This window comes from Ruditapes philippinarum, unplaced genomic scaffold (genome assembly GCF_026571515.1).
Source record: "Ruditapes philippinarum isolate M1 unplaced genomic scaffold, ASM2657151v2 ctg614_1_1_1_1, whole genome shotgun sequence".
In the NCBI taxonomy this organism is placed as follows: domain Eukaryota; kingdom Metazoa; phylum Mollusca; class Bivalvia; order Venerida; family Veneridae; genus Ruditapes; species Ruditapes philippinarum.
In genome coordinates, this window is record NW_026855959.1 from 11,005 (window position 1) to 33,183 (window position 22,179).

General features: G+C 35.1%; 3 protein-coding genes across 3 annotated transcripts in view; 2 read left to right on the forward strand and 1 right to left on the reverse strand.

Moving 5' to 3' along the window:
- Positions 1-223: 223 nt before the first annotated feature.
- LOC132744952 (protein archease-like) lies at positions 224-9,937 on the forward strand. Its single transcript, XM_060733744.1, has 7 exons — positions 224-577; positions 1,309-1,333; positions 2,539-2,902; positions 3,537-3,618; positions 6,389-6,471; positions 7,063-7,115; positions 7,603-9,937. Exons 3-7 carry the CDS (start codon positions 2,864-2,866, stop codon positions 7,727-7,729), a joined length of 384 nt encoding a protein of 127 aa, XP_060589727.1. The 5' UTR covers positions 224-577; positions 1,309-1,333; positions 2,539-2,863; the 3' UTR covers positions 7,730-9,937.
- Positions 9,938-11,379: 1,442 nt separating this feature from the next.
- On the reverse strand, positions 11,380-14,111 carry LOC132744948 (uncharacterized). Its single transcript, XM_060733741.1, has 2 exons — positions 12,016-14,111; positions 11,380-11,947 (listed from the first exon to the last, which is right to left on the reverse strand). The coding sequence occupies exons 1-2, from the start codon at positions 14,109-14,111 to the stop codon at positions 11,380-11,382; spliced, it is 2,664 nt and encodes an 887-aa protein (XP_060589724.1).
- Positions 14,112-20,032: 5,921 nt separating this feature from the next.
- The window catches only part of LOC132744953 (potassium channel subfamily T member 2-like), a 106,636-nt gene continuing 104,489 nt past the window's right edge, over positions 20,033-22,179 (forward strand). Inside the window, exon 1 of the mRNA XM_060733750.1 lies at positions 20,033-20,153. Coding sequence (XP_060589733.1) covers positions 20,086-20,153 — 68 coding nt within the window. The 5' untranslated portion in view covers positions 20,033-20,085. The remainder of the gene's footprint in view (positions 20,154-22,179) is intronic.

A 22,179-nucleotide genomic window follows, 5' to 3' on the forward strand; every position in this document is an offset into this window, starting at 1 on the left:
CTTGGGGCCGGGTTGACTTGGGGCCGGGTTGACTGTAATTCCCAAAAATTCACAACACATTAAAATTAGATCACAAGGACAACACTGAAAAAATTCATGTCAAAACAACTTAATCGCATATTTATTGCTAGTCAATCCCGGGACGGTTGTGCATCATTATTTAATAGTGGCGAATCATTATGATGTGAATCGTTATTGTGGCGAATCGTTACTGATTCATTTTCACAATGAAGTAATTCTTACGTTTCACAAACCGGAAGTTTCACATGTGAGTTTGACAACAACAAAACCATTACAGTTTAGTTGTGAAATTGCTTGTTTTTGACAGTCATTTAAGCATTTTCTTACTTTTTTGATATGGCTGAGAAAAGAGAGAGAAGTGAGGACAAAGAAATCCAGCAGGGACTGTCTGACAGTCCTGATAAACATCCAAAACTTGAAAAAGAACAGGAAACATCGGAACCCGAAGTCGAAGTTGATCAAGCGGACTCGATGCCTGATTCAGGTAAACGGTGTAACACGGGAGCAGACGGGGATCACATAGGATATCAGGAAAATCTCGCAGACAAATATGAATGTAAGATTTTTTCACTGAAGTCACGTGTTGTATACACTGATACATGTGTTTGTTTATTGTAGTTAACTGAGTGAGAGTTTTAATTCATACAGAAATTAGATGAAAGTAGGCAAAACCTATGGAATAAGGCAGTCGATAATTAAACTTAAAATCAAGAGTTTGGTGAACAAGAGTGTCACATGACTGGTTTATCATTTAAATTTAAATAGTGTCGCAATTAAAACAATTGATCAAGTCATCCAGATTTTGTGTTTTACCTCAAGAATGTACATCTGGGTGATACAGACCACAATCCAATTTGGATGACAGTTCCAGTTTTATGTTGAGACAATCTAACGAATAACAACATTTCCTTTAGATTACTTCCCCAGGTCTGAATTTTTTTTAATTCCTTATTTAATTAAATTCCTATCACACCATTTTCATCAATGTTTGATTAATATACTGTTTGAGTTTTTTTCTGTGGTAATTTCTAGTGATGTTAAATGAATATATGATAAATTATTGATTAAAACTTATTGTATGTGTATTTTGGTATGTCCAATACCTTTTAGATGTACAATCTATAAAGAGCCTGTACATCTATTCTTAGTAATATTTTGGATTAGAAATTATTGTGAAAGAAGTACCATAATTTGCTAAAAATTTCTTTCTTTTCTTTTTTCTTTTCTTTTCAATATGAGTAGCTTTAAGTCCTATCACATTAAGGTATTTTTATTTTCTTTTAACAGATCTGGACCACACGGCTGATGTTCAGTAAGTTACTTTAAAGTTTAATAATGTAAAAAGTATAAGTTAAAAATGTTTTTTAGGGTAGTAGATCACTTAAGACAACTGAAAATTCATGACTGTTTCAAGCAAAAAGACTTCAAAGGAAACTAAAATATCTTTCTAAAAATTTACTAAACAATATGCTGCTGAAGTCTTTTTTCTTCAAACCATCATTGATTTTTAGCTGCAGTGCCTTATATGATCTACTAACCATTGTCTTGCAAGAGAAAAAAAAATTTAAAAGTAAGAGATTGTAGATAGTTAAGCTTTCAATTTCATATTGAATAACAATAAATTCTGTGCAATATTTCAAACCTTTCCAGAATAATCAGTTTAACACTTTTATTAATAAATGAAAATGGCTTTACTCAAATCTGGCTAAAATTGTATTAAAAATCAATTGTTGATAAATTCTGAGTATATTTCTTCATAATCTTCTTCATATTTTTTTTCTATTTAAGGTGCCTTAGTCAATATTTACAAGATTTTCAAATTTAATGATTTTCAGTAGGGTTGTCGTGATAAAAGAAAAAATGGTACTATCTGTTTTAACGGCGACCTAATAACCTGCTATTAAATGTTAATGAGTTTGATCATACCCGTTTGAATGATTAAACATGACACCCCCATTTTTCAGCATGTCAGGGTTTCCAGCTTTCTTTCATTTCCCTACTGTTTTGAAATGGCTCCTATTTTTTCCTTCTTTAACTACACCTATTGAGGGATTTTAATCATTAATGAAACTTTATAAATGTTCACCACTATGAGAAGCAGTACGGCACATATGAACCGGGTATGTAGGTAAAAGGTCAAGGTCAAACTTAGAGAGTATTGAAAATGCTTGTTTGGAGCAAGACTTCTACAATCATGTGGGCCTTCAGTATAACTTGGCACAAATGTTCACCATTGAGATCTGGAGTGTCACACACTAAATTAAGGTTCCTGCAACCAAAGTCAAGGTCAAGCATAGAGGTAAAATTTTACTCAAAACTATGTATAGGGACCAACTTTATTGCCACACTTCTTATCGCTCACATCTCCACCTTAAGATTTTTTGACGGGCATATTTTGTGACAATGCAACACTTGTTGGTATTAGCTGCTGGAAAGCCTGGCTTTTGAACCTCAATTTAGCTCCTTCAAGACCTTATTCAGCGTACATTAATAATTTTTTTCTTTCTTCTATTGCAGGTTGCATGCATGTATCCTTTTAATGGAGTGTAAATGTCATTCTAAATTGATATTGACAAAAACTTTGAGCAAATTATAAAAGGGAAAGAGAAATTTCAAAATAAACTTAAAAATCTTAAATAAATATTTATTAAGAAGGTTCTAAGTGTCTATCCTATATATTGATTAATAATTGAATTTAATTTAAATGAGAATTATGTCATTTTCTTTGTGCATTATACCTCCACTGCTAATTAAGGTAATAGTTTTAGATGACTTCCAACAAAAATGTGTCTATTATATTTGATGTAATTTGACTGTGATATGGTATTAATTTTCTTAACATATGAAAGGGGGAGACAGCTTAAAAGAAGCATTTGAACAGGTAAGTTATTTACTATTTCATTTAAGTACAATACATGTATAACATAACATTGATTAGTGTTAAATAACAGAGACATTAAAATGTCATTTTAATGATGTTACTCTTGATGGAAACAGCATCATTTAACCATTTGTAAATTTAATAAAACATTTCATTAGATACAGTTTTTTACCCTTTTATGTCAAGAAGCCTTACTTCTGTTTTTCTAGAAGTTGAATTTATTTATGAGGCGAGAAACACATTAGCTAGGAACAAGACATTTTTGTTTACGAAATCCTTTGTTTCATAGAGAATTGAATATTTTGTTTTCTCGGACTATGCTGCCTTGTTTACACATATTTTGTATGATTTGCAAAATAAATTGAAAAAACAGCAGAGATTTACAAGATAGTTGATAGCTAGAATTGTTCAATGACTATTTTTTTCACCAAAGATTCGAGCTGATTTTTTCTATTGCAAGAAGTACATTATTTGAAATTCATACATTTTTCTGGAATCATAATTGTAGGTAACTTACCCAAGACCCACAACTCCTGCATTGATTTTATAGAATGTAACCCCATTGTGTTTTCCTGTATACAGTGTTGCACCTTTTGTTCTGTCTCCTATATTCATAATTGTTTATGTGTTCCAGGTAGTTGTATCAATGTTTAACTATATGACGACAGATTTCTCAACTGTAGAAATGACAGGCGAACAGGAAGTTGAAGCAGAAGGTAAAAACGAAGTTTATAGTTCTAAAACTTTTTTTGAGTTTCACCTTTACCTTGTAAATCGATTAGTCCAGCTTTGAATTTTGATTTGTCCATCGTCAGTTTTAGGGATTTCAATTATCAAAACACTACTATTTAAACAATAGAGAAATATCTATTGCACAAAGTATATCACTCTCTTATGCTACCAGATGTTAAACACCTCTTTATCAAGGAGTATGCAGTTTATTTTATGCATCACATATTAAACCTTTATTTGTCTTAACAGTAAGTTAGTTATATCTATAAATACAGGAAATGATTACATGCATTGACATCAACAACAGAATTTTTGCAAATGACCTTTTCCGTTTTGGTGCAACATAAAATCCAACCAAAAAAGGTAAAAAGCCTAGTTAGGCTGCATATATGTGCATATTTCTGGCATAACTATACTTGTGGCATAGACATGTCATTTCCATGGCTTACACCCTAAAGGCTTTATAATACATATTTCAATAACTTATTTACCAGGCTTCATCCTGCTTTTTGTAAGTTAATATCTCCACAAAATTCATTTGACACAAATGTGTAGGACAAATAACCAGGCCATTACCTTGGATTTTATTGATACACAGGCCAAGGTACCACAAATGTGGGGTTAATAGCATTTCACATCGAACAAAAGGAATAAAGAATACATGCAGAGAACTCTAAAAAACTCAATGTCTATAAACTTGATGCATATTTATTGTATTTCATGTTTTAATATACATGATGTGATTGAGTTTATTATTATGGCTGAATCTTCCAAAAAATTACATTTGATACTGAATTGAATGTTGAATTGTGTTCCTTGTGCAAGATTCCACCAATTTTCTTATTTAAACTTTTTACAAGGAAAGAAGATTTGAGAATTCTGGTTTACTTGAAAACAAGCCTGGCTATCCTACTAACTGAACTTTGTATCACAATGATTGAAATTTGATGTCACATTATGTCTTGTTAGTCATTGAGGGCATAGTTTGAAAGCTATTAGTTCTCTTAGCAATCATAATTGTAGGTTATCGATCCAATACCTACAACATTTGCATTGAAATTTACAGAATTAAACCCCTTTTTGTACTTCTTGTTAAGGCTTTGTGTGCAAATTCTATACCTACAATAAGTGGTGAAATTCTTTTAAAACATTTCAAACAAGGGAAGTATTTACGTCTCTATCCATGACTAACTCTTACATGGTATTTTCTCTGATTTAGTCCCCTTTCTACAAGTAATGAGATTCCTTCTTCTCTCTTCACCGATGATAGTTGAGTGTACAAAGCACTGACAACAGTTGAGTAAACAAAGCACTGACAACAGTTGAGTATACAAACCACTGACAACAGTTGTGTGTATAAAGCACTGACATTAGTTGAGTGTACAAAGAACAGTTGAGTGTACAAAGCACTGACAATAGTTGAGTGTACAAAGAACAATTGAGTGTACAAAGCACTGACAACAGTTGAGTGTACAAAGCACTGACAACAGCTGAGTGTACAAAGCACTGACAATAGTTGAGCATACAAAAAACAGTTGAGTGTACAAAGCACTGACAACAGTTGCTTTTACAAAGTACTGACAACAGCTGAGTGTACAAAGCACTGACAATAGTTGAGTGTACAAAGAACAGTTGAGTGTACAAAGCATTGACAATAGTTGAGTGTACAAGAACAGTTGAGTGTACAAAGCATTGTCAATAGTTGAGCGTACAAAAAACAGTTGAGTGTACAAAGCACCGACAACAGTTGCTTTTACAAAGCACTGACAACAGCTGAGTGTACAAAGCACTGACAATAGTTGAGCGTACAAAAAACAGTTGAGTGTACAAAGCACTGACAACAGTTGCTTTTACAAAGTACTGACAACAGCTGAGTGTACAAAGCACTGACAATAGTTGAGTGTACAAAGAACAGTTGAGTGTACAAAGCACTGACAACAGTTGAGTATACTAAGCACTGACAACAGTTGAATGTACAAAGCACTGACAATAGTTGAGTGTGCAAAGCACTGACAATAGTTGGGTGTACAAAGAACAGTTCAGTGTACAAAACATTGACAATAGTTGAGTGTACAAGAACAGTTGAGTGTACAAAGCACTGTCAATAGTTAAGTGTACACAGAACAGTTGAGAGTACAAAGCACTGACAACAGTTGAGTATACTTAGCATTGACAACAGCTGAGTGTACAAAGCACTGACAACAATTGAGTGTACAAAGCACTGATAACAGTTGAGTATACAAAGCACTGACAACAGCTGAGTGTACAAAGCACTGACAACAGCTTAGTGTTCAAAGCACTGACAACAGTTGAGTGTACAAAGCACTGACAATAGTAGAGTATACAAAGCACTGACAACAGTTGAGTATACAAAGCACTGACAATAGTTGAGTGTACAAAGCACTGACAATAGTTGAGTGTTCAAAGCACTGACAATAGTTTATTGTACAAAGCACTGACAAAAGTTGAGTATTCAAAGCACTGACAACAGTTGAGTGTTCAAAGCACTGACAATAGCCGAGTTTACAAAGCACTGACAAAAGTTGAGTATTCAATTGCACTGACAACAGTTGAGTGTTCAAAGCACTGACAATAGCCGAGTTTACAAAGCACTGACAACAGTTGAGTATTTTTCCTCTGATGTCTCTGATAATTAACTTGAATTAAACAAAGTCTTAATATGCTAGAAAGTTACATAATATTTGTTCTAATAGTTGCCAGTTTATTGACAGTTTATTGTTTGTGTATTTTCAGGGGAGGATCTAGAATCTTTATTATTTCACTTTATGGATGAATGGTTATTTGTTTTCTCTGCAGAACCATTTTTTATTGCAAGGGTAAGTTAAATTTTTATAATTATAGAATCTTGGTAAATTTAGAATTTTGTTAGATTCATTTTAAGGTGAATGGGTCTGTAATGGAAAATATAAAACATGTATTTGAAATTCTTATGAAAAATTGTTTATTGTAAACTTATCCATTTTAAATATTACAATGTTAAAAAGGGTAATAAAAAAAGTTTTAAAATAGCATCTAATAATCAACTTTCAGATCAGCTCTTCAGTTAGTTAAAACAAAAGTTAATACAAAAGTTAATACATATATATGTTTTATTTTTGAAGAGAGGCATTCTAAAACAATTTGCAAAATAATAAGGTCCTAAGTGCTTCTTGATGCTATATTCATTATGAAACAATCATTCCTTCAGTTTTTAGTCAGATATTTTGACATTGCATCATTTGTGTTATGCAAAGTTAAGGTAAAAATATGCAACCTTCACTCATTCAATATCCTCTCTCCCTCTCTCTCTCTCTCTATATATATATATAAATATATAATTAATGATTAATTAATTAATATTAATGATTAATTAATTAATATTAATGATTAGATGAAAATTACTGATATATGTATATTTTGTTTTTCAGAAAATTCACATTACAGAATTTGATGTAGAAAATTTTAAGATTAAATCGATAGGGTGAGTAAATATTATTACTAAGGTAATGCCATCTTCAGCAATGTTCATATTTATGTTGCGTCATTGTTGTCTTGCAAGTATTTGTTTTGTGATACAAAATTGAAAATTCTGACAATGAATTAAATCCAACAGTGATAAGCGCTTTCTGCCAGTATAGAGTCAGACCTAGTCTGGATGCCAGTCTCTGAATTTTGTTATATGCTTCTGTTTGGCCAATGGACATTTGATATAATCAAAAACACTATCGAGTATGAAAAAGGGTGTATATGTTATGAATATGTGCCTGAATCCCAGGCTTAGTCAGACTATTTTGCACATTCTTAAGTGTGATAAGGCTCTATTCTGTTTAACTAACTTGAAATTTTTATCTTAAATAATATCCCCAAAATTGATAATGAACCATTCCAAAAGTGGACATTGGAAAAGTCCATTTAAGAAATTCAGCATGTGAAGGGTTAAGAATAATTTTAAAATTGTTTGATTTCAGATATGGGGAAGAATTTGATATACAGAAACATCCTCAGGGTACAGAAGTGAAAGCTATTACATATTCTAATATGCAGATCTATGAGGAAGAAAATAGACATGAAGTTTTTGTAATAATTGATATATGATATAAGCTAAATATGTGCTTAGTTCTTAACAAATTTAAACCATTACACCCCTAAATTAGTAAAAATGGACTTGCCTGGCATTGAATTTGGACATGTCCATTAATGATGTGAGGGGTTTTGATTTGAAGATGTTGAAAATTGTAACAACGGTGTAAGCATGAAGTCTTTGTAATCATTGAAATATTATTCAACCTAAAAGTGCATAGTTATTAACTATTTTTATATGCCTGAAAGAATTCTGGCGTATATTGTTATGCACCTGGTTGTCCATCTGTCTGTTCATTCGTTTGTAAGCAGGTTTTCTTGTCGGGTCTGTATTTTTTTAACCTGTGGAAGGAAATTGAAACTACTTGGCAGAAATGTTAACCATAATAAAACGATGTGCAGAGCGCAGGTTTGACCTTCTGCAGTCAAGGTCACATTTAGTCCTTTTGTATCAATGTCTACATTTTGTGTCTGCTCTGTTTCTTTTAAACTGATAGTACGAAATTAAATCTTTTTAGCAGAAATATTTATATTACTGACATTAAGCAGACTACCTTGGGTCAAGGTCACACTGACTCATATAAGTGTAAATATTACAAAGGGAGATTACAATGTATGAATTTATTAATATGGTTCCTACCAATATACATGTAATGTATTTACCTCCCTTTATTTTCCAAAATTTATTACTTGATAATGTTTTTGTTTTTATTTATCAAACTTTGTATTTTTAGATTTTTCTCGGTTTTAGATTTTAGATAATTGAGGAGCTTTTATAGGTTTATATGATTTAATTATTTTAAAATAAGACCATCTTATTAATTGTAACTGATGTTTCTTAAGATATGTGAATTCACTAAATAATATTAAATTTTGTGCTTTTGAATTTCTGGTATAATATTTATACGTTTCTATGAATTTTTATCAATTAAAAACCAACATTATTACTGCGCTTCCAAATAAGCTTTTTAAGGGCATGACTGCTGACATGTCTGGGGTCTGTACAATGTACTCCACAGCAAAAGCTGTGACATATATAATTGTCACCAAGTATTCATGTAACAAGAGCATAGCTCTTTGGCATGTATCAATATAGATCTTAATATTGATAATTGAAATAAAACATGTTTTGGAGAAATGTTATAAATCCTCTCTGTTATTTTTGATTACTTAGAATTTTATTTACTTAAAACAAATTTGCATTCGGGCTTATATTGTCATGCCTATGCAGAGTATGCTGTGCTCTTGTTAAGCGTTTGCACTCCCTAAATTTGTTAAATGGACATGCCTTGCCATTATTAGAAATTGTCCATTGATAATTTGAAGAATTTGATATGAAAATGTTGAATATACATGTACATAATCATTATAATAACAGACATATATGTGCAGACATAACGTCTTGCAATCATTTACAAAAATACTATCTATAAAGTTATTTAGAGTGTTAAACACCTTAATATGTGTACTCAACATCACTAGTTTCGCTTCATCACTTATTCCAAGGAAATGGCATGTTTCCATGTGAGGAGTGTTAAAATGGTCAAAATTGATATATTTTTATCATACATCTAAACAATAAAGTTCTTTTGCAAACTATTTTAAATCTGTAGAATCTTACGTAAAAGATATGTTACTTATTTCTGTAAAAAGCAACAATTGTCTATTAAAATGTGTGCATATGTCTGAAACAATCGTCAATTTCTTAGTTTTAATATTAAAAATCAAGCAATATAACATTTAGTAATTTAAACTTAAACATGAAAAAAACTAGAATGTAACCCCATCTACGTTTTGACCATGAAATCTGATTTTGATTAAATATGTTGTCATACAACAGAAAATACCTAAATGCTACAGGTTATGACAATTTTTTGGTACTGTAAGTTCATTGTTTTCCTTCTTGTTTCAAAGCGTTAAGTATTATGAACTAAGAGGAGGACAGTATACACGTACATGGTTTTGAATTTGATCATTTTGGGATTGATAGGAGACTGCTTGTACATGTAAATCTCATATCTGAATGAAAGTATTTGTTTCTGAACATCTCACAATAGCAAGGGTGTAAATATATTGTATTAAATCTAATGTTTCTGAACATTATAATGTTCCTCAAACTAGAAAAGAGGATGATTCCTTTTAAAAAACAGAACCAGTCCTAATAAAATTTCAAAAATTGTTCTTATTGTTTTACAAAATAAACATTTGTATTCATGTTGAAAATTGTTTTATTCATTCACAACTTAAACATATTCATAAGATAACTATTTATTCTAAAGACATACAATAAAGTATGGATTTGGAATAAATTGTATTTGTTGGGTTTTTAGCCCACCTGTCACAAAGTGACAGGGTGAGCTTTTGTGATCGCTTTTTGTCTGTCCGTCGTCCATCCGTAAACTTTTACTTTAAATGACATCTCCTCATAAATCACTGAGCCAATTACATCCAAACTTTACAGGAATGTTCCTTTGGTGGTCACCTTTAAAAATTGTTCAAAGAATTTAATTCCATGCAGAACTCTGGTTGCCATGGCAACCGAAAGAAAAAACTTTAAATATCTTCTTTTAAAAAACCCAAAGAGCTAGAGGTTAGATATTTGGCATGAAACATCTTCTAGTGAGTGTCTACTAAGTTTGTTCAAATCAAAGCCCTGGGGTCAAAATTGGCCCCGCTACAGGGGGGTCATTGATTTTCCCTCTATGCATATAGTAAAGACATAAAAATCTTCTTTTAAAGAACCCAAAGAGCTAGAGCTAAGATATTTAGCATGAAACATCTTCTAGTGAGTGTCTACCAAGTTTGTTCAAATAAAAGCCCTGGGGTCAAAATTTGCCCCGCCCCAGGGGGGTAATTGATTTTCCCTACATGCATATAGTAAAAACTTAAAAAATCTTCTTTTAAAGAACCCAAAGAGCTAGAGCTAATATGTGAAAATACAGATATACTGCTTAACGTAGACGTCATCAGCTGAGTACCCATCTGTCACTGGATGTTTCGCCCCTTATCTCGGAACATCCTCAAGATGGTGGGGCAGGTAGTGTTGATCAGGTACTACCTCGTCTACGATGGCTGCCAGGTTGGTTCATTGCGTCTTAGCCAGAGCCAACTGGATGCTCTCTCTGCAGCTTTGCCAAGAGCACGTGCTGCTGTATTCCGGGCTCCTCCTTTAATGCCCACTGCTCCCAGCATTTTCCAAACTGACTGTGATGGAAAGCCTCTGCAACCAACTTCTACTGGGAAGACTCATGTCTTCCATCCTCTTTCTCTTCACGTGTCTGCCAAGTCTTGGTATTTCCCCTTCTTGATCTCATGGGACTATTCTACTCTCTCTTCCCAAGGAACAGTGAGTTCTACCATCACCATCAACTTCGGAGACCTTGACCACATTACTATATCTGGCCGGAGGGATGTGTGAGTCACTTCCTCTGGGAACTTACTTCTTCCCAAGGTCTACCAGCATTTCCCAGTTCTTTGAATCATGTAAAATGCCAGTACCTGTTGATTTTGCAGACTTCTTCTCCCCCTCTTTAACAAAGTTGATAAAGTGTGGTCCAGTCTTTTTCAACGGTCTATCTTTCTTTCTCTCTTTCTCCAGGATGTCCGCCATTTCACGAAGAACTTGGTTGTGGCGCCATCTGTATCGTCCCTGGGACAGTGCAGTATTACATGATGACATGATATGGCGTAATGATCCTACATTCCCAAAGTGGACAGCTGGGATCTTCTGACAACTTCCACAGTTTAAGATTTGTTGGGGAGGGTAGTAGGTCGTAAACAGATCTAAGGAGAAAACTCAATTGAAGTGGCTCATAACTCCACAGCTCCTGCCAGGTTAACTGCCTCTCTGGCAAGTTCCACTTCATCCAGCTTCCCTGAGAACCAAGTTGGACTGATCTTGATGACCGTGTTTCATCTTCTGCGGTCCTTAGTTCTATCTGCACCATTGATCTTCTCTCCACTTTATCAGAATCTCTCCATCTCTGTTTGAACCTGATACCTAGTCCTTCTCTGCTCTTGTTTGTTGTTCCTACAATATCCTGGAGCTTTAAACTACTTTCAGCTTGGTCTACTGCCTGCTTAACTGACCATTTCCTCCCAGTTCTTACTTCAATTCTTGCTCCACTGATCTTCTCATCAGACGAGTCCCTAAGTGTAAGCAGCAGACGTGCCTTAGCAACTTTGTATTCTTCGACCAGTGAGTTGAATGGAATCTGTAGTTTTGATGACTGGCTATATAAACATAAATGGTGAATGATGGAGGGAGGCCTAGCCATCTCCTTAGATGCTTGCTAACTGACTGCTCCATTTTCTCGACTAAACTGATGGGGATTTCATTGACCATCAATGGCCAGATAAGTCTTGCTAAAAGACCGTGCTGGAAGATCCATGCTTTGTACTTTCCAGGGAGTTCTGACTTGTCTATTCTCTTTAGCCCTTCTTCAACGTGCTGTTTAAGTCGTCCTTGGCTTTTGGTGTCCTTGAGTGTAGAATCAAACCACTTTCCCAAACACTTTACTGGGTTGTTGACTAACGAAGGAATCTCTTCTTTCTGTATAGTTAGTTTGAATCTGTCTGTTACTTTCCCCTTCCTCACTACCAAACACCTTGACTTTCTTGGCTTAAATAACATCCATGCCCATGACACTGTTTCATCAAGTGCGTGCAGAATCCATCTCGTCTGGATGTGGGTTTCTGTGGTGATAGTCATGTCATCCATGAAACCCCTATTGGGTGGGAGACGAATGCCGGCATTTGTCTGTGGACCTCTTGATTCCCTCTCTGCTGCTCGGATGATCATGTTCATACCCATAACAAACAAAATGACAGAGATGGTGCATCCTGTGACAATGCCTTTCTCCAGTGGAACCAAATCTGTGGTAAATCTACTGCATGAGAACCTCAAATGGATGTTATTGATGTAGCTTGTGACCAAATTTGTTGCTTGTTCTGGAACATGGTAGTGCTGTAGTGCCTCAAGAATAAGTTGGTGGGGTATGGAGCCATAAGCATTTGCAAGGTCAAGCCATACTACTGTAAGGTCTTTTTGGTTGATTCTTGCCTCGTGTAGCAGTTGTGTGAGCGCACTAGTGTGCTCCGCGCAGCCAGAGAATCCTGGGATTCCACCTTTCTGTACAGACGTGTCGATATACTTATTTTCTATCATGTAAGTTGTCATTCTCTTGGCTAAGATGGAGAAGAAAATCTTTCCTTCCACACTCAACAATGATATGGTTCGGAACTGTGTTATATTCTTCGAGTTCTTCTCCTTTGGGATAAGACAGCCCTCCGCTGTCTGCCAGCAATTTGGAATGCTTCCTTTCCTCCATACCACCCGTAAAAGTGACCATAGTGTTCTTAAAAGCTTTGGGCATTTCTTATACACCTTGTATGGGATGCCACTAGGGCCTGGGGCAGAGCAAGAGCGTGCTTTCTTGACCACATCGTTTATTTCTTTCCATGTGGGCTCCTTCATGTTTAGCGGAATGGCAGGCTCGTCTACTGGTTGGATTCTTCCGCATTCTCCCAATGATTCGCTTCGGTGTGGGTCAGAATGGGTTTCCTTAAGGTTCTCTTCCACCTCGTTTCGACTACTCTCCAGCTTACCACATTTCTCCTCGCCAAATAGTTCTTTCGTAAATTTGTATGGGTTTGATATGAAAGCTGTTCTTTTCTTTGTCTTTTCCCTCCTTTTTCGTCTAAGTCTTTCAGCATTGGTCAGCGACATGAGTCTTGATCGTATCTGCTGTCTGAGTTGCTTAATCCCTTCCTTCTCAACCGTACTTGATTGCTTGTACTGCTTCCTGAGAGACCGCAGTTCTAGTCGGATCTTCTTTATTTCACACAGTCGTCTGTTAGGGACTGGAGGTGGTTGCGGTAGATTGGGTTTATTTTCTAAGCCAAATCTTTCATTCCCAAGTGTGTATGTAAGTGAAGTAAGTGCCTCCAATTTCCTTCCCACTGCTCCGATGAGTGTTGACTGTAGGACTAAGTATAAGTCTTCGTCAAACAGTGTCCAACCTTTGTCGTTCATCTTTGGCCAAGCAATCTTCTGTTTCCTCTCACTAGAAGTTGGCTGCTGCCTTTCATTGACTAGGTCGTGTGTCACCCTGGTACTTCCTGCAAGTGGTGATGTTCGCCATGACTCTGGGAAGGTAAGTAGATCTTCGGTGCTATTTTCTGTGGCTGAGACTCTCTCACTGGATTGGGTTAAACTTGGCCCAAATATAGGCGAGTCCTTCCTTGTATTATTCAGCCTGAATATTGGTGAGTCCTCTTCTTCATCTCGTACATCATTATCTTGCTCCTCAAGAACAATAACATGTATATTTTCCTGCACACTCAAGAGGTCATCTATGGACTGTGTTACCTCCCCCGTCAACCTGCTACCAGCCATCGAAAAAACAGGAGCTAGGAGACTTTAGTACTGTGGTTGGAAACCTGACCAGATATCTCCCCCGTCGCACCAGGTAAACCTGTGCGTTGCTGATGTTTTCGCTGTGACTGACAACCGGTCTTCGTCTGATGGATCTTCAGTCCTCGATGATTCTTACAAATCTTTCCACATTGACACACCACTGATGTGGTTTCTCCAGTCAAAGTCCGTTGTACGTTTCTGTTCGTTGCCATAGTATCCGTCCTGTTGGGCCTTTCATCCTCCCGCCTCTCGGATGGCCCTGGGGGTATTTTACTCTTTGTTCTGTTGTAGCGTACTTTATGGTTGCCTCCTCGCAGAGACTGCATAACGGGGTGCCGACCATATACACCGGTTTCTAGTCTTTCCTAGATGTCGTCTGTCTCTCCAGCGTCACCATTCTTACCTGGTTGTCATCCAGCCTTTCCTGGAAGTCACTGGTAAACCAGCATCAATGATGTGAAAATACAGATATACTGCTTAACGTAGACGTCATCGGCCGAGTACCCATCTGTCACTGGATGTTTCGCCCCTTATCTCGGAACATCCTCAAGGTGGTGGGGCAGGTAGTGTTGATCAGGTACTACCTCGTCTACGATGGCTGCCAGGTTGGTTCATTGCGTCTTAGCCAGAGATCTCTCTGCAGCTTTGCCAAGAGCATGTGCTGCTGTATTCCGGGCTCCTCCTTTAATGCCCACTGCTCCCAGCATTTTCCAAACTGACTGTGATGGAAAGCCTCTGCAACCAACTTCTACTGGGAAGACCCATGTCTTCCATCCTCTTTCTTTACACGTGTCTGCCAAGTCTTGGTATTTCCCCTTCTTGATCTCATGGGACTCTTCTACTCTCTCTTTTCCCAAGGAACAGTGAGTTCTACCATCACCATCAACTTCGGAGACCTTGACCACATTACTATATCTGGCCGGAGGGATGTGTGAGTCACTTCCTCTGGGAACTTTAACTTTAACCAAGGTCTACCAGCAAGATATTTAGCATGAAACATCTTCTAGTGAGTGTCTACTAAGTTTGTTCAAATAAAAGCCCTGGGGTCAAAATTGGCCCCGCCCCGGGGGTCATTGATTTTCCTTTTTTGTGTATAGCAAAAACTTAAAAAATAATTTTTGAAAAAAACACAAATAGCTAGAGTTTAGATATTAAGCATGAAACATCTTCTAGTGAGTGTCTACAAAGTTTGTTCAAATAAAAGCCCTGGGGTTAAAATTGGCCCCGCCCTGGAAGTCATTGATTTTCCTTATATGTGTATAGCAAAAACTTAAAAATCTTCTTTTAAAAAACCCAAATAGCTGGAGTTTAGATGTTAAGCATGAAACATTATCTAGTAAGTGTCTACAAAGTTTGTTCAAATAAAAGCCCTGGGGTCAAAACTGGCTCCGCCCCAGGGGTGTTATTGTTTTTAACTACTAGTATATGTGTATAGTAAAAACTTAAAAAATCTTGTTTTAAAAAACCCAATGAGCTAGAGCTTAGATGTTTAGCGTGAAACAGCTTCTTATGGGTGTCTGGCGTTTAAACTGGCCCCGCCCCGGGTGCCTATATACAGGTGAGCGACCTCAGGGCCATCATGGCCCTCTTGTTTTCCGATTCAATCAACATTTCCACTTCCTGTTTTAAGCTCAACTTTGAGTTTTTGTGATCGTTTTTCGTCCGGCATCCGTTCGTAAACTTTTACTTTAAACAACATCTCCTCATAAACGGCTAAGCCAATTTCATCCAAACTTCACAGGAATGTACCATTGGTAGTCAACTTTAAAATTTGTTGATAGAATTTAAATCCAAGCAGAACTCTGGTTGCCATGGCAACCGGAAAAAAACCTTAAATTATCTTCTTTTAGAAAACTAAAAGAGCTACAGCTTAAATATTTGGCGTGAAACATCATTTAGTCAATGTCTTCCAAGTTTGTTCAAATAATTAGCCTGGGGACAAAATTTGCCCCGCCCCGGGGGCATTTTTTCCCCCTTTATGTATATTGTAAAAACTTAAAAAATCTTTTTTTAAAAACCCCAAAGAGCTGGAGATTAGATAATTATCATGAAACATCTTCTAATGGGTGTCTACCAAGTTTGTTCAAATAAGGGCCATTGGGTTAAAATGGCTCAGCCCGGGGGGGGGGTGAGGGGGGTCATTGATTTCCTAATATGTGTATAGTAAATTCTTAAAAAATTCTATTTATAAAAAACCCAAAGAGCTAATGTTTAGATACTAAGCATCTGAGTGTCTACCAAGATTGTTCAAATAAAAGCCCCTGGTTTAAAATTGGTCTTGGCCCAGGGGCCTATATACAGGTAGGCGATTTCAGGGCCACCATGACCCTCTTGTCTTATTCGTTGCCATATAACGATATAATTTCGGCAATCCATTGAATGTCGTTATAAGCGGAGTGTACTATAGATGAAAAAAAAACTACAACAAAGTTTTACTCAGAATATTAATATAGTGTTTAAGTGCGAAATATTACGTCAACAGGAAATTAATCTGCTCTGTTTGATGCGTCGGATATTTTATGACGAGAACATGCATAAATCTGGCGTCTTTTCTCCTGATGTATTACAAATATAAAGATGTAAAATGATGATTAAATCAACTGTTAAATCAAAAGGATTGCGTAATACATAATTCTTAGTGTTGCCGACAAAACTGATTAAATTAAGTTTTGATTTATCGGAAGATAGGTCATAAAGATCATGTAATAACACTTTAATATATTGTGCTGACAATGATTTCAAAGCTGGTTTAATGAAGATAGGTGAAAATGGTGTACTGATTTAAATAACATAAATAAATCATGCAGACATTTTCATGAATTGAATTAGAATTGATGAGTTTATCTTCCGCGTTGAGGCGCATCTTCCAAATTAAGTTTACCAATCCGTCATTGTGCGCAGTCAGAGTGATTGAACGCCGTAGAGGCTGAATATTTGTCTTCATCTTTAATTATATAACAAGAATGCATAATTTATCGTCTAAATTGTGAGTATAGTATAGTGTAAATAAATAAATTGTCTTGCAAAAGATTCGTCATTTTGCCGCCTTTGACGGACAAGTTTAGGAGCTTCGAAGTTGTTGTTGCAACTGCAAGATTTTTGTTGTTGTTGTCTGCCTCACGGAAGGAGAAATAGATCAAGAGATGAGCTCCAGTGCATCAATACCGCTCACATCGGTGAGCTTTATATTAAATAGATTCTACACGACACTATATATAGGGATACGTCAGTTATTGTTATATGGTGTTCTACTAAAGTCCTAACAAGGCAAAGCATGAAAAAAATGCGTCGTGTTTTCTCAATTGTACTGTAGTCTCGTGTGAAAAATATTCGTCTACGACTAAAATCAATGCTAGAAACCCTATCTTAGGATAAAGTGCCCCAAGAATCAGAGCACCTTGTATCTAATTATAAGAGCTCCCTTCCTGTTCCTTGTATTAAATAATCAGTACCTACCAATCACCGTACTCTCAAACCCTGAAATTGAAAAATATAATATTTTTACAAACGTTGTTGACAAAATATTCCGAAATATTCTAGGTGCTTCGAAGTTGTTGCTGCTGCTGCAATATTTTTGTTGTTGATTTTTGACCCGTTTGTTTTCTCAAACCATACTTTAAATGTAAACACAGAGTAAATTAGATTTAAACTTTACCCACTCTTTCTGAATGCATTTTTACATATCATACTCATTTTCTCGCGGATAGAAAAGTCTTAAAGAATGCCTGTTGTTACAGATAACGTGATAAAACACTTGAAATGTACAAAATACTGCTTTTTTGTAATTGTATTTCTGAATTTATTTCAAAGCAGAAGAATGAAATGATACAGCATTTGCCGAGGACACGTTTCTAGCACAATGGTGATGAAGTGAAATGTTTTTTCAATAACCAAGTCCTTGGTTTACGTCGTCGACTTTGGCCCACTTGCCCCTCACCGCTCTAGGTTCGCACTCTTTCATGTGTGGAAGTTGTCCCGATGTGATAAATAACGGTAGATCGGTGGTTCTAGACAAATGCCCTTTCGATTATGCATAGGTCTTCCTTCTTAAAAAAGAAAATTTTAAAATAAAAAAAGAAAAGTAAAAAAAAGTTGTCTATCCTATACTGTGATTCAACATCCAACCCCTTCTACCCACCAAAAAAAATCATAGGTATTCGTAACTACTTAACTTCTCACCGCTGTGGGTTCGAATCCTGACAGGGACTTTGGATTCTTTCATTTGAGGGAAGTTTATCTATTGAGATCTTCCTTGAAAAGTCGCCATATTACCTATATACTGTGGGGAAAAAACTTGATATTGTCCTTTGAATAGAATCTTCAAAGTCTACTTGTTTCATTAGAATTTCAGAATATTAAAGGGCTAAATGGAATTCAAATTAATTATGAAATGTGTGTGATTTAGAAATAATACACAAAGTCGTTACATCAAACGTTCATTTTTAATAGTAACTCTTAAAATGTTCTTTTTACATGCTTCATTAGCTCGACTTTTCTATGAAAAGGGGAGCTATCCTACTCGCCCCGGCGTCGGCGTCGGCGTCGGCGTCGGCGTTAGCGTCGGCGTTGGCGTCACACCTTGGTTAAGTTTTTCGTACCACCCCACTTTATTTCAGAAGTATTACAAGTATGGCTTTGAAACTTACCATACTTGTTCACCATCATAACCTCCATCTACAGACAAGAGTACATAACTCTGTCAAGGTTTTTGACAGAATTATGGCCCTTTTTTGACTTAGAAAGTGTATTGAGCTTGGTTAAGTTTTTTGTACCACCTCACTTTATTTCAAAACCATTGGAGGTATTGCTTTGAAACTGACCATACTTGTTTACCATCACGACCTTCATCAACAGACAAGAGGACATAACTCTGTCAAGGTTTTTGACAGAATTATGCCCCTTTTTGACTTAGAAAATACATTGAATATGGGTAAAATCCACTTATTGCCTTAACCCTTTGAGATATTGCTTTGAAACTTTTAATGCTATTTCACATCATTACCCCCATCTGTACGCAAGAGAAGGTAACTCTGTCAAGGATTTGTTTTAAAAATTAAGGCCTTTTATCGACTTAGAATCTTGGTTAAGTTTTTAGTACCAGTCCACTTTTTGACTGAACTGTTTGAGATATTAATTTGAAAGTTGGAATACTTGTTTACAATCATGATTCCAAACATGTCCAGGAGAAGGTAATTCTGTCAAAGATTTTATTTGAATTATGGCCCTTAACTGTCAATGTTTTGTATTATAGGCAAGCACTAAAAAAGTTTTTTTTTCTTTCTTACCAGCCCTCTTTTGACTTAAACATTTCAAACTTTGCTGCAGTGTTCAAGGGTATCACACAATTCAGTAAAATAATTCTTCACTAAATATCTTAATGCTCATGGCCATTGTTCACTTTAAAAATACAGAGATTCTTGTATTGCCTTTTACTGCAAAAACTTTTTTTATTGGCAAGCAATAAAAAAGTCGAGCGCGCTGTCTTACGGACAGCTCTTGTTTTATCAATCTTACCACATTTAACAAATAAGCGCTAAACAGCATTGTCGTTTTGAATATTAATTTAACACGTAAATGAATATTATAAGCAAAAAAAAACAATGTAATTTGATTTTAATTAAAACTTATATTCGCATACACTCGCACAACAGTCGGATAGTTTAATCGTAACTGTTCGGCTCATTCCGTCATTTGTATAATCGTCATTGTGTTCCGAATGTGGGATAGCTTAGTTTAAGCGGAACGTTTGAAATTATAAAGAGGATGTTTAAAAATAGAACATTGTGTTAAAAGAAAGCACATGTAGAAATTCAGGTTAAAAGTAGGGGTTTTACAGCTATAGCTAGTGCCCATCGTAAATTAATGGAAAAATACTACTGGCCACGGATTTAATTGTTCAATTATTTGGATGAAGTTATTTATAAGTAGAAAAAATAATAAGACTTGTTAAAAAATGAAAAGATACGACAAATTGAAGATTAATGGAGCATCTGACCGTAGAAAAACGGTCGCTTACCCGGGGTAAGTGAGACATACGTGAATTCTTTTATTTTTATCATGATTATTTACTTGGGTAGGTCAACAAACTTTTACATGAGTTTTAAAATTGAAGTACGCTGAAAGAAAAATCATCTAATTTTAAGTTTGGATGAGTTTTGTTGTTGTTTTGTTGTTGTTGTTGTTGTTTTAAATTGACTAACTTAACTGATGTTTACGACAAAATGACATGATTTCAGGCTTTTAATGTATATTCAAGTGTGAATATTTATGCAGAAATTTCATATTAAAATGTATGAAGCAGCGTGTAATAAATTGTTGAAATTTGCATGATTATGTAAAATTTGATTATACCATGTTATGATATGGTGTACGATTTATATATTTGTTTCGAAAACAAAATATTTCCCCCGGTTGTCGCCTTTTACGGTCTACTGATTTTGTTTTGGAACTAGCAGAAATTGCCAGTGCTCGTTTCCTGAGTTTAATCAACTTTACACAACACGAACTTAACGAGTCCCAGCTGTTAGTGAAATTGGTATCACTTGCTTTAACAACTGGCTAATAAACCTGCGTGTCCCTCGTCACTTTTTCGTTTAAATAAATGTTTACACGACCAAACACGCATTTCTCATTGTCAGTTTGGAGATTTTATTTATAATTTGATTTGTTAAGATTGGAAAATTTAAATAAGATGGATGAATAACTAATTGTTATATCCCCCATCATATGCCCACACCCCATCTCTTCTCGCAATATAACATCGCTCGTAGACTACTTCGACGATTTTGACGTCAACGTAATGTTACGTTAATGGGAACGATTTGATCACATTTAATTTAAATTTTAAATATCTTTCTATTCTACAGGAGGTCATATTTTATAACCTTTAATTATAACTGAGACTTGACCTTGTCTTCAGTAAAAAGCTTGACGTCACCTTCTTGAAAATACATGTATATATAGTTTGCTATATATTCACAGCACTCCGGCATATTCCGTCCTATTTCGGTAAAGTACGAGATGTTACGAAGCGTAACATTAATTACTTGAACAAGAACTATAATACCACCTTTACCACATCCCTCATAAGAAATACGACAAGCATGTTTTATAACTTTAAAAACAACGTGCAGTGTGGTATAAATTAATATAAATTATTTCTCAATTACATTTCGAAATAGTTTCATACATGTGGAAGGTTTCACAATGTATGCACTATTCGACCAGATTAAAAGTTATAATTTTTTCCGCTCGACTTCTTTGTCTACATTAAATACTCGTTTTTGTCATCACTGAAAATAGAATTGAATTAAAGTTTATGGTCAACAACCTTATGGTCTCGTGATTATGATGTATAATTATGTTCAAAATCAATTACGTTAAAAGAAATCCACAAAATCAATTAAGTAAACTATAGAAACTTTTACGTCGTATATATATTAAAACTCATTTTATCAGGAACGTATATTTACATGTATATTAATACAACTACCAACTATTTTCAAACATTTATTATTATATTCTTAGTATTTATAACATGACTGTGATATTTATATGTAATATTAATTTTCTCGTATTTAGATGTTTTATGCAATTGTTTATATGTTTTTAAGTATGTATACTCGCCATTATTGATTATGGCAATTGTCGTATTGTTTGTGTCTTAATTAAATATTGAAATCTTGAAATCATACCGTGAATCTATCAACAAATCAAGCGAAATAATTTTGAAGGATTAAACACAAAAGTCAGTTCACATAAAATTGTTCTTAAAATGACGAAAAAGGTAAATTAATGTACATGTATACGCCTTCTTATACAAGGTCGCGGTAACAGTCACTTTTCTCTCTGGTTTTTTAACAGTTTTATTCTTCCAAATATCAAAATATTTAGTCTTACTTATATTAAAACTTTAATTTTTGTTTAGAACTAGGCCACTTGTTAAAATGGGATAAATTATTGTAATCAATAATAAGCGTACCGGCTGCTTTCTAATGTTTATTCTAGCGACGTTTGTTTTCAATTGTATTTACGCACAATATAATGA

Bases quoted from the DNA above. Each gene is read 5' to 3' on its own strand.
- LOC132744948 (XM_060733741.1), bottom strand. From the start codon at position 14,111: ATGGCTGGTAGCAGGTTGACGGGGGAGGTAACACAGTCCATAGATGAC. The intron at 11,948-12,015 runs GTCAGTTAGCAA...ATGTTTATATAG, and splicing joins TTAGTCGAGAAAATGGAGCA to CCAGTCATCAAAACTACAGA.
- LOC132744952 (XM_060733744.1), top strand. From the start codon at position 2,864: ATGAAAGGGGGAGACAGCTTAAAAGAAGCATTTGAACAG. The intron at 3,619-6,388 runs GTAAAAACGAAG...GTGTATTTTCAG, and splicing joins ACAGGAAGTTGAAGCAGAAG to GGGAGGATCTAGAATCTTTA. The intron at 7,116-7,602 runs GTGAGTAAATAT...GTTTGATTTCAG, and splicing joins TTTAAGATTAAATCGATAGG to ATATGGGGAAGAATTTGATA.